A 12,147-nucleotide genomic window follows, 5' to 3' on the forward strand; every position below is an offset into this window, starting at 1 on the left:
CTTCACTAATAGCCCAGATCCTACTCCCATGATGCTGTCTTTGGAAGGAAAAAGGCTGGGCTAGACCATAGCAGTTAGCTCTGCTAGCAAAGTGTTAGAAATCTGGCCTGGCTTTCCAAGCCAATTGAGTGTTTGCGAGCCACATTCTTTGATTGAGAAGAGGCTTTGCATTTCATCATGCAGACTCCTCCTTTTGGAACAAGAAATCTACAAGTCCATTGATGAAATAAAGCGCAGGTTGATACAGAGTTCTTGCAAAGCAGATCTCTCTCAACAGATTTGTCCTAGTCTAGTGAACCCAGCTTTTTAAGTTTTCCCCATAGTTCTCTGATTCATGCTCTGGTATCCGTGGTATAAAACTAGAATTCTGCCAGTGTGCTGCAACACTGCGGAATAATTGAAAACTGTTTAAAGTAATTGGTCTCCGACAATCCAAATGCCATACAGTCACAGAGTACAGATACACAGTCTATTGGGTCCTTAGAGACCTATAAAAGAACAAGCTCTTGTTTATGAGGTGTTCCTTGTAACTTTCTATTAGAATTTTTATCTAATAATAAATTAGTATTGTGCTGATAAAGAACATAATTATTCAGAGGGCAGAAATAAATAGTGTACCTAATTAGCAATCTTATTATTTTCCCTTTCTCTCACACTTTTCCTAACACCCAGTTACAGCCTAACATACACAACTTGCGTACTAAATACAGAGTATTTGTGACAAATGAAAGTTAGCAGCTGAAAATTTATTGCCTGGTGGCTGAAACATTTACTGAAAACAGACATGTACTATGGCCTGGGGATAAATGTCAAAATCAAGCTTCATGTCTTATCATTTCTGTCATTTACTAGTATATCTGAAGAACCAACAAATACAGTACCCTCGTTAAATGTCCCCATTTCCCCCCTCTTTCCCTTCAAGTATATATGCAGCTAAATGTTTGAAAAGCAGTTCCTTTCTTTATAATTCTGAACATTTGACTATCCTGGCAACTGCTAACATTCAGTCATCAATGAATTTGCCAGTGGACAGTCAAGTTGGGAAATGTCCAGAATTCTTAAAAAAACAAAAACAAAACACTGCTTTTCTGGCATTTAGCTGTATATATTCTTAAAAAGAAGGAACCAACTGACTTACAAATGGCTGTGTATTCCAAGTCAATGTCAATAGACATGTAAAAATGTAGTAATAATTGATGGACAAGTAACTAAGAACAAAAGGAGGGCTGAGTGGGGCAGTTGCCCATGAATAAACTTGCCTCTGGGTAGGTGTACCATCCTGTTGTCTCAGTGCCCCAACCCCCAACACGCTGAGTCACTCTAGAAGGATTCGCGGTCAATGATATCAAAAGCTGCCGCGAGGTCAAGAAGAATGAGCAGGGCCTGCATCTCTTTCCTGTCCTGACAAATATCATCAGCGAAGGCAATGAAGGTCATTTTAGTGCTATGAAATGGAGCCACATATTCCGTTTCCTCCAAGCATGCTAGACTGCCACTCCTGTCTCAAGTAAAAAGGTAAAGGGACCCCTGACCATTAGGTCCAGTCGTGGCCGACTCTGGGGTTGCAGCATTCATCTCGCTTTATTGGCCGAGGGAGCCGGCGTACAGCTTCCAGGTCATGTGGTCAGCATGACTAAGCCGCTTCTGGCGAACCAGAGCAGCACATAGAAACGCTGGTTACCTTCCCGCCGGAGCGGTACCTATTTATCTGCTTGCACTTTGACGTGCTTTTGAACTGCTAGGTTGGCAGGAGCAGGGACCAAGCAACGGGACAGGAGCTCACCCCGTCACGGGGATTCGAACCGCCGACCTTCTGATCGGCAAGTCCTAGGCTCTGTGGTTTAACCCACAGTGCCACCCCTTGCCCCAAAAGAGGATAATTGTCACTGTGTGACACTTCCAGGTCCAGGAAGCTCCTCCTAAGCAGGGGAAGCACCACCACATCCTTCAAGGTGGTGGTACCTCCCTCTCCTTCAATGAAGCATTGTTTACTCCCTGGACGCATGAAATCAATCCTATCTGACTAGTTATAAGAAGCCAAGGTGGCCAAGGGCCAAGGTGACAGTGTCAGGTGTGCGTGCAGGAGCCAGGCCCTGTGACCAATGGGAGTCTGCAGGACTGGGGCCTTCCTAAGTTTGTCCTGAAGATGCAAGGTGAGGTTGATTAGTAACTCACAGCACCTGATGGCAAAAGCCGAGAAGGGATATAAGGTCAGCATTTTCCCTTTGGCTCTTTGCCACAGCAACATATTCCTTGCCTTGCTGCGTTTGACTCCTTGACTCATTGCTTCTTGATCCTCAGACCCTTAACTTTGTGACTCCTTGCTTCTTGCTCCTCGGACCCCTGACTTCGTGATTCCTTGCTTCTTGATCCTCGGACCCTTGACTTCTTGACTCCCGGCTCTTGGCTTTCTGACTCCTGGCTTCTGGAATCCTGTTCCTGCTCCCACCCCGCCATCTTGCCTCCCGGTCCCAATGTCCCCAGCCGGGACTTCGATCACCCATGAACCGGACTGTGACAGACAGGTGGTCAGCCACAATTCTTCAAGCAGCTTGTCTATATCCTCAAGTCACTATAATTGAAACTGATTCAGTTCAGATGCAACAGACAGTGTCTGGATGAAGTGCCTGGATGACTTCACTGCACTGGCTCTGGCTGCGGCACCCAACTCTGTCCAAATCTGAGTTATGTTGTCCCTAAAGTACATTGTAAAGCTGTTACATCAGGCTCCTGAGCATGTCAGAGCAACGTTGTCTTGGCCAGATGACAAAAGCCCATTCCCCGCTTGGAAATCTCTGGCAGCCAGCTACTTGGAGATGCAAAGGTGGCAGAGATATGGTAGGCATGGTAGTGTGACTTCACATGTGTTCGGTCACATACAGACCAAGATTTATGCCATCTGCACTCTAGCCGCGAAGCCTCCTGTTTCATCACACACAGGTGACTAGAGGTAAGGTAAAAGGCAAGGAACCTCATGGCAGTTAAGTCCAGTCAAAGGCGGCTATGGGGTTGCGGCGCTCATCTAACTTTAATGGAACACTGTAACGTCTGTTTACCTTCCCGCCGCAGTGGTACCTATTTATCTACCGGTGTGCTTTTGAACTGCTAGGTTGGCAGAAGCTGGGACAGAGTAATGGGAGCTCACCCCGTCGTGGGGATTCGAACCACCGACCTTCTGATCAGCAAACCCAAAAGGCTCAGTGGTTTAGACCACAGTGCCACCCGCGTCCCACCGACTAGTGGATGTGCTCCACAGCAACAGTGAGCGTACTCAGGAGCGATTGTGTAGATGGTTCTATGCATTTTACCATTCCAAATAAACAAGAGCCCTGACAGGAGCACCAGCCATGTTAACTCCCCAGCACATTCAAGAATCCATTAGATTCCATAAGCCTCCAGGGGCAGAGGAACACAATTGGTCCCTGCAGCTTGAAGCAGTCCAAACCTCACCAGGGAATGTTCCATCTGTGAGAAATGAGCCCCCTCCCCCAATCAACCAAATATTAGCAATCCGCCCTGTGGCAAAGACCAGTTCAAGGGCATATCCATATATGTTGGGACAGTGATGTACTAAGAGAGCCCCATGGTTGTTACAGAGGCCGTGAAGTCTCGAGCTGGCTATATAGGCACACATCTCACATTTGGGGGTCATAGGACACCGAAGGCTTGTGCTAAATCATTTAATATTAATTAAGTTTATTATATGTACATGTCACTTCACATACCCAGAGGCATCCCATACAATTTACAATGATAAAACACAAAATTATAAATACATGTTCTTTCTTTTTTTTAAAAAAACTGTAAAATATTATAAAATGTGTTCACTCTAAAGAAAAAATATAGACCTCTAAACCTGCACAATATATCCACTCTCTCTGCATAAACAGGTATCTTTGAGAAAGCAGCTTGGGCTGCAATCCTAAACATACTCCCAAAGGAATAAGTCCTATTGAACTCCCAAGTAGAAACACATGGAGCTGAATAGTCAATAAGATCACAAATTTTTAAAAGACAATACCATTTCAATTTATTTTTAATCATCAGTTTTTATTCATCCTGCTACATCATGTTTTCCGCCAGATCAGGATGGGGGGGAATTATACATAAAAGGAAAAGACTGTGTTCTAAATACATGGTGCATGTTCGTTATCTGCCAGATTTTGCCTGTGGTTTCAAGAGATATGGGGATGGCAACCAATCAAGCCAGAATTTTGTGGGTCTTAAGAAGCTCTGCTTTTCAGATGATGAAAAACTGCCAATGGTATTTTCACATTATTAAAGAAAAGAAAAACACTGTCACCATGCCAAAAGGCTTTGCAACGAATTCAAATAACCATAGCAAAACTGGATTTGCTGATATGCTATTTGCAACACAAGCAGCAGCAAAACTCACTCCATGACTTGTACTGTCAGAATGCGGAACCGGTCCTATTAGCTGGCCAGGCGCTGGTTACATCAAAACTTCCTGCATCAGAAAAGCTGCTCTGCAAAACTTCCAGCATGACTGCTGCCAACAAGACAGTAATGACAGTTACACATCACACCCTCTAGAGTTGAGCCAATGAAACAACAGCCGACTAACTATAAAAAGGAAGGCAATCCTTCCCCAAGCTACACATTGCCTGAGTCTGGAGAAGAACGGCGGTGGTGTTTCACCATGGGACTTTTACTCAGCCGGATTCAGAGTGCTTTGCAGAGCTTCTATGGGACAGAGGCTCGGATTCTCCTGCTGGGCCTGGATGCAGCTGGCAAAACCACCCTCCTCTATAAGCTGAAGCTGAACGAAACCGTCACGACCATTCCCACCATCGGCTTCAACGTGGAAACGATTCAGCCCATCAACAACGTCTCTTTCACCATGTGGGATGTGGGTGGTCAAGACCGGATCAGAGCGCTGTGGAGGCATTACCATCCCAACTCAGATGGGCTGGTCTTCGTGGTGGACAGTGCAGATTCCACTCGCTTTGAGGAGGCCAAGTCCGAGTTGGAAGCCCTGCTGGAGACCAAGGACTTGCAAGATGTGCCTGTAGTGCTGCTGGCCAACAAGCAAGACTTGCCTGGAGCGTGGCCCCCACTAGAAGTGGCCGAAAAAATGGGGCTGAGGAAACTGCGAGGGCACCAGTGGCATGTGCAGGGCTGTTGTGCTGTGAACGGAGATGGAATCCCTGAGGCCATGTGGAAGCTGTCCGAGATGGTCAAGGTGTATCGCAAAGCCCAGGGTAAATAGTCAATTGGGGAGGCACATAAAGACCCCCATGTTGCATGGAGGAAACAAGACATCCTGCTAATCAATTGCTTCTTCTGGCTGAGATGCCCTGGAGATGCCTTCATCTGCACAAGGTCTATATGAGACTCTGTCCTGCTTATCCACTGCTGCCATGGGATTTGGGAGAAGGTGCACATGCCTTAGTGTGCGTCTTGGACACTGAACATGGTACACTATTGGACTATTCACAGGACTTTTGTAATCCATTGTCTGGACCGATACAAAGGCATTCTCTTAATTCTTAATGTTTCTTATGGGCCAACACTGCTGCTTTTCCTTTGTTCAACACATCATTAACCAAAACGAAAATTCCTGGACTTTAAAACTTGAATAATCAGCCGCACCACTATAATCTCTGGATCCTAGGTTATCTGAGTGCTGCTGTAATATAATGTTGATCATATTCCATTCTACTTCGCACTTGTGTACTGGAAAAGCCCTTCTTTTCCCTCTTATTTTGTACGATAGCTCAACTGATTTCTCTCTTCTTTAATGTCGTAGGATTGTATTTTGCCACTTCTGTTTTTCAAAATGTTTTATTACTGTTATGTCAAACCATTTTAATTTAATTGAAAAGAAATCTCTGTTTTCTATAAGCAAAATGAATAATAAATTTTAAAAAGACAAAATAAAATCTCTTGGCATTTTCTTTATCTCCAGAGTGTGGCTTATAACTTGGTCTTTAAAGTACGTTAGGGCTGCCAGCGGTTCAAGAAATGGGGTTCACAGACAGCGTATTGGAAACCAGATTTGAGGTCTTTATGGTGAAAGCTGCTAATTCATGGGTTGTATCCGATGCTAGTTGGATTATGACTCAAGCTTAGTTATGTCTAATGACTTCTGTGGGTCTACTCAGAGAAGGACTAGCATTGGAAACAACCCGTAATCTCCATGTCGCTCTCAGAGGCCCTGAGTGTGAATACAGCCATGCTATCTACTCAACACATTTAGCTCCTCCAGTGTTTGTGTACATCTCATTCTACTTGATACCCTCGTATGGTTTAGTTGTAATAATCTGGGCTGGCACAGAGTGAGGTGGCGGCTCCCATTCCCTTTCATATTGTGCTTACAGTGATGAGACTTGATCTTTATTCTCACTGTAGTACATTGAGCTGTGCTCCATGGGGCGGTGGCACTCTCCCCCCCCCCCATTGCTGTTTCTATGGCTTTAAGCTTCTGAGGAGCTATGTATCTGAAAATCAGTATACAGTTGTACCTCGGGTTACATACGCTTCAGGTTACAGACGCTTCAGGTTACAGACTCCACTAACCCAGAAATAATACCTCAGGTTAACAACTTTGCTTCAGGATGAGAAGAGAAATTGCGCAGCGGTGGTGAGGCGGCAGCAGGAGGCCCCATTAGCTAAAGTGGTACCTCAGGTTAAGAATAGTTTCAGGTTAAGAACGGACCTCCAGAATGAATTAAGTTCTTAACCCGAGGTACCACTGTATGCTTCTTTTTTTAAGGAGCAGATGCAGGGCATTTTGGGGGAAGGAGTTGCAGTTAAGAGGACAGAGCTGTGCTTGGAGGGGCACTGGGAGACGTTGCCTCATTTGTATTATTTAAATAAGATTGAAGAGCCAGAGTGGTCATGGGCATACCTGTATATGGGACTGGAGGGAGGGAGGGAGGGAGGGAGGGAGGGCACCCTCTTGTCCTTCTCCACAGGTAGCAAAACATCTTGGGACAGCTTCTTGCAGAACAGATTGTACCTAAATCACACACTGGTATGAGTCTGAATACCAATTACCGGGAATCAATGGGGGTGGGAGAGGAAGAGTGTTGTTCTGCTCAGGTTGTTGTTGTTATTGTTCTTTAAATTTGTACACCACCCTATACCCGCTAGTCTCAGGGTGGTTCACAGATTTTGCTTGTGGTCATCACATGGTCATCTGGTTTGCCACTATGATAAGGTAAAGCTAAAGGTAAAGGACCCCTGGATGGTTAAGTCCAGTCAAAGGCGACTGTGGGGTTACGGCGCTCATCTCGCTTTCAGGCCGAGGGAGCCGGCGTTTGTCCACAGACAAATTTCCAGGTCATGTGGACAATATGAGAAAACAGCTTTTGGTGCAATGAAACACCGTGATGGAATCCAGAGCACATAGAAATGCTGTGTACCTTCCCTCTGCAGTAGTACTTATTTATCTACTTGCACTGGCGTGCTTTTGAACTGCTAGGTTGGCAGAAGCTGGTACAGAGCAACAGGAGCTCACCCTGTCGAAGGGATTCAAACTGCCTACCTTCCGATCGGCAAGCCGAAGAGGGTCAGTGGTTTAGACCATAGAGCCATCCAATATGAGAACAGAATGTGGGACTAGATGGGCCTCTGGTCAGATCCAGTAGGGTTCTTCTTGTGTTCAATTGTGTTCAATCTTGTGATGAAAAACATCTGTCGCCTTGCCAAAAGGCTCTGCAACGAATTCAAATAACCCCATAGCAAAACTGGATTTGCGGATATGAACTAAAAGCTATTTGCAACACAAGCAGCAGCAAAACTCACTCCATGACTTGTACATCCAGAACGCTGAACCGGTCCTATTAGCTGGCCAGGCACTGGTTACATCAAAACTTCTTGCATCAGAAAAGCTCCTCTGCAAAACTTCCAGCATGACTGCTGCCAGCAATACAGTAATGACAGTTCCACATCACACCCCCTAGAGTTGAGCCAATGAAACAACAGCCGACTATAAAAAGGAAGGCGATTCTTCCCCATGTGTCACATTCCCTGCATCTGGAGAAGAACGGCGGTGGTGTTTCACCATGGGACTCTTACTCAGCCGGATTCAGAGTGCTTTGCAGAGCTTCTATGGGACGGAGGCTCGGATTCTCCTGCTGGGCCTGGATGCAACTGGCAAAACCACCCTCCTCTATAAGCTGAAGCTGAACGAAACAGTCACGACCATTCCCACCATCGGCTTCAATGTGGAAACGATTCAGCCCATCAACAACGTCTCTTTCATCATTTGGGAGGTGGCTGGTCAAGGCCTGATTAGAGGACTGTGGAGGCATCACCATCCCAACACAGATGGGCTGGTTTTCATGGTGGACAGTGCAGATTGTACTCGCTTTGAGGAGGCCAAGTCTGAGTTGGAAGTCGTGCTGGAGGCCAAGGACTTGCAAGACGTGCCTGTAGTGCTGCTGGCCAACAAGCAAGACTTGCCTGGAGCGTGGCCCCCACTAGAAGTGGCCGAAAAAATGGGGCTGAGGAAACTGCGAGGGCACCGGTGGCATGTGCAGGGCTGTTGTGCTGTGAACGGAGATGGAATCCCTGAGGCCATGTGGAAGCTGTCCGAGATGGTCAAGGTGTATCGCAAAGCCCAGGGTAAATAGTCACAACCCCAGAGTAGACATCCTGCTAATCAGTTGCTTTTTGTTTTTTTTAAAAAATGTTTTATTACTGTTATGTCAAGCCATTTTAATTAAATTGAAAAGAAATCTCTGTTTTCTAAAAAATAATAATGAATAATTATTTTTAAAAAGACATATTAAAATAATCCGGGCTGGGCTTTCGTATTGTCCTTACACGGAAGAGACTTGATCTTTATTCTCATTGTAGTACATTGACCTGTGCTCCATGGGGCAGTGGCGCTGTTTTCCTTTGTCACTGCTGTGTATATTGCTTTAAGCTGCCGAGCTGCTGCATATTTGAAAATCAATATACGCTTCTTCTTTTCTTAAGGGGCAGATGCGGGGCATTTTGGGGAAAGGAGTGGCAGCGAGGTGTTAAGAGGACAGAGCTGTGCTTGGAGGGGCACTGGGAGACGTTGCCTCCTTTGTACTATTTAAATAAGATTGAAGAGCCAGAGTGGTCATGGGCATACCTGTATATGGGACTGGCGGGCGGGAGGGAGGGAGGGCACCCCCTTGTCCTTCTCCACAGGCAGCAAAACATCTTGGGACAGCTTCTTGCAGAACAGATTGTACCTAAATCACACACTGGTATGAGTCTGAATACCAATTACTGGGAATCACTGGGGGTGGGAGAGGGAGAGTGTTGTTGCGCTCAGGTTGTTGTTGTTATCCTTCTTTAAATTTGTACACCGCCCTATACCCGCAAGTCTCAGGGTAGTTCACAGATTTTGTTTGTGGTCATCATAGAATGTGGGATAGATGGACCTTTGGTCTGATCCCATAGGGCTCTTCCTGTGATTAATTGTTTGTGTTTTCTGTCTGTCTGTCTGTCTGTCTGTCTCTCCCCCCCACCCCATTACATATTCTAATCACTGGAATCAAAGGGAAAGAGTGCAGAATGAAGTTCCCAGTTGGCTGCTTTGAAATATAAGATGAGAAAAACTGAAGTCCACTTATTTAATATTACACTGCAGGAGGCCAACCAATACAACTTTACATTTTCAGCACTGGAAGAAGTGTTAACATACCATGCTTTTAAAAAGCAATCATCAAAAGTAGTTGAAAGCAGAACGCTATTAAAACACAAATTGGATTTCTCCCAACAACATTAGAGGTCTATCAGTAATCAATACATAGTAGGCAATTAACCATGTTACAGCTTTTGGTCTTGCATAGGAGAACACATCTACATCAAAATTACAAAGATTCTTTTGAACAAGTATTCTACATACGTAATCAGGAGGAATATAAGTTGAAGGTGGCTTGTTTAAAAAATCAGAGAATCCAAGTTTGCATTGAGCCTTGCAAATTCCCAAACAGCAATGAAATCATGAAGATTCTCTTCTATTAAAATGTGGGTTTTTGTTTTGTTTTTAACGTTGTCACTTTGATTCCTGAGTTACCATTTGGAGGCGGTAGATAAATAAGAGGATTAAAGAAGAAATTCGTAGAACAGAACCGTTTCAAGGCCCTGAGCCTTACATTCCATGGGCTAAAGAGACAGGAGGCTTTCGAAGCAGCCCGGAAAGTAGCCATTGCCTCACAGTCTGGCAAAACAACCCAAAGACAAGTGAATGTGGAAGAGACAAAGTAGCCTACATATCACATATTCTGAATTAGGAGAGTTTCATCTCCTAATGTTTACCTGATGGCTGTTCTGGTGCCCACGGGTTCTTTATACCCGCTATAAGGACACACACAGACTCCAGTCAGATTTGTTGGGCGGGCTCAGAGGCAGGTGTGGCACCAGAGTCTTTGAGACTGCCCTCCTATTTACTTGGAAGTAAGGCTCACTGAAATCAGTGGGGCTCATTTCTGAGTAAATGTGTTTTTGACAGCAGTCGTGCCACAAAATGTGAAAGATTTAGGGTAAGTCCTAAACATAAAACATCACCCAGTATTTTTCCCCCCCATGCCACCACTGTTTTGAACAGAGTTTACCGCGGATGACCTGTGTAAGATGCGCTGTTCTTAAACTGCTCCCATTCATTTCAATGGGGCTGCACAGAGAACAGCTTTCTGGCGAGTTCTGCCTATAGCGTAATGGTCAGCAATGGGAGAACAACCCTCCCACTCTATCCAGCATGGTGAGTCCGATTCCGTTCACGGATGCCAAGCTACCACTCTTTCCCCAGTTGCCTGCCTGGAAGCAAAAGATGCCTGGAGAAAAGAATCCTGTGGCTACTAAACTTGCTGGCATGGTCACTTTGGGGAATGGCGTGGGGAGTTATGAAATTATGGCCCACCAGCCAACCCTCTTTCACTTCTCAAAATGCTTCCACTCCTTGGAAAGCAAAGTGGCTTTTTGATGGTGCGAGACATTTTGACTTAATTTTCACTCGTGCATCATGCTCCTGTTCAGTCAGAAAGGCATTCTGGACACTAGTATTTTAGCTGAAACCAAGTTTGAGCTCTCTGCTCCCCCCCCCTAAACACCACCATTCAGAAGCACTTCACCCAAGATGTGATGCACTACTGGCGAGCACATAAACTTTCTTCTCTTCTTATCTTTGTCCAAAACAGCCTGAAGGCAGGTAAGGATGCTATTACACTTCTGGGGTGTTTCACAATTATCTACTTCCTTTATCGAGAACGGGACACAAAGCAAGCAAAGGTGGAATTTCTATAGTTTATACAGCTAGACAAACTACTGTTAACAAAACAAATCTCTTCTGCTGTAGGGGTTTCTGTCAGTTGCAAACGTATAGGAAGAAAATCACCATTCATTTTAATAAAATGCTCATCCCTTTGAAATAACTTGTAACGAGCTTTAATCTGTTGAAAGATGTACTTAGTCAAGAAATATGTGTCCTTTTCCATAGCGGAAGCATAGTGCATTTAGCGGTTAACAGGTGTGCAGAACAGACGGAAGGAAATGAACAATGCTGCAGTCCCAGCAACAAGTTTTCCCCTGGCATGGCGAGTCTAACAGCACAGAAATCCTTCTGTGCCAGTCTCTGTCATAACATTAAAAAGGCGGTGGGGAAGTGGGGTAAGATAAAGAGGCACTATCCCTTTGTAGCTTATGCAAGTAGACCAAAATTTAGTCTAAGCCGTGGCAGTAGACGTGGTCATCATACACTTGCTTATTGGAGTTGTCAAAGCTCTCGTCGCAGTACGGACACTCCAGAAGGTGGCTCCGTACATGATCTGAATACTGCTGCTCCCCGATGTCATTAGGGAAGACTTCATCGCACATGGGACATTTTCTCACGGAGACCTAAATGGAGGCAAGAATGAGAACGTGGAAGCATAATAATAATAATAATTTTTATTTATACCCCGCCCTCCCCAGCCAAGGCTGGGCTCAGGGCAGCTAACAAGCAATAATAAAAACAAGTTGAATGGCTACAACTTAAAAACAAGATTAAAATACAACATTAAAATATTGAAACATTAAAATATTAAAATGCAGCCTCTTCACAGGAGGAGAAAGGAAAAAGAAAGAGGGGGAGGGAATCAAACTGGCTCCAAGCCAAAGGCCAGGCGGAACAACTCTGTCTTACAGGCCCTGCGGAAAGAAATC

General features: G+C 45.0%; 2 protein-coding genes and 1 pseudogene across 6 annotated transcripts in view; 2 read left to right on the forward strand and 1 right to left on the reverse strand.

Annotated features, from left to right (window-relative positions):
* Positions 1–4,146: 4,146 nt before the first annotated feature.
* On the forward strand, positions 4,147–5,840 carry LOC309516044 (uncharacterized protein). Its single transcript, XM_082194542.1, has one exon. The coding sequence runs from the start codon at positions 4,565–4,567 to the stop codon at positions 5,228–5,230; it is 666 nt and encodes a 221-aa protein (XP_082050668.1). The 5' UTR covers positions 4,147–4,564; the 3' UTR covers positions 5,231–5,840.
* A 1,854-nt stretch (positions 5,841–7,694) lies between these two features.
* On the forward strand, positions 7,695–8,611 carry LOC309516053 (ADP-ribosylation factor 6 pseudogene; annotated as a pseudogene). The gene has a single exon. The product of its transcript is annotated as an ADP-ribosylation factor 6 pseudogene (transcript).
* Positions 8,612–11,375: 2,764 nt separating this feature from the next.
* The window catches only part of CALCOCO2 (calcium binding and coiled-coil domain 2), a 40,418-nt gene continuing 39,646 nt past the window's right edge, over positions 11,376–12,147 (reverse strand). For all 4 annotated transcript variants that reach the window (XM_082194397.1, XM_082194398.1, XM_082194400.1 and 1 more), the window contains one exon: positions 11,376–11,841. In XM_082194397.1, the coding sequence (XP_082050523.1) occupies positions 11,665–11,841 (177 nt within the window). In that variant the 3' untranslated portion in view covers positions 11,376–11,664. The remainder of the gene's footprint in view (positions 11,842–12,147) is intronic.

The sequence above is a fragment of the Podarcis vaucheri genome (assembly GCF_965113315.1).
Source record: "Podarcis vaucheri genome assembly, chromosome: 13".
Classification (NCBI taxonomy): domain Eukaryota; kingdom Metazoa; phylum Chordata; class Lepidosauria; order Squamata; family Lacertidae; genus Podarcis; species Podarcis vaucheri.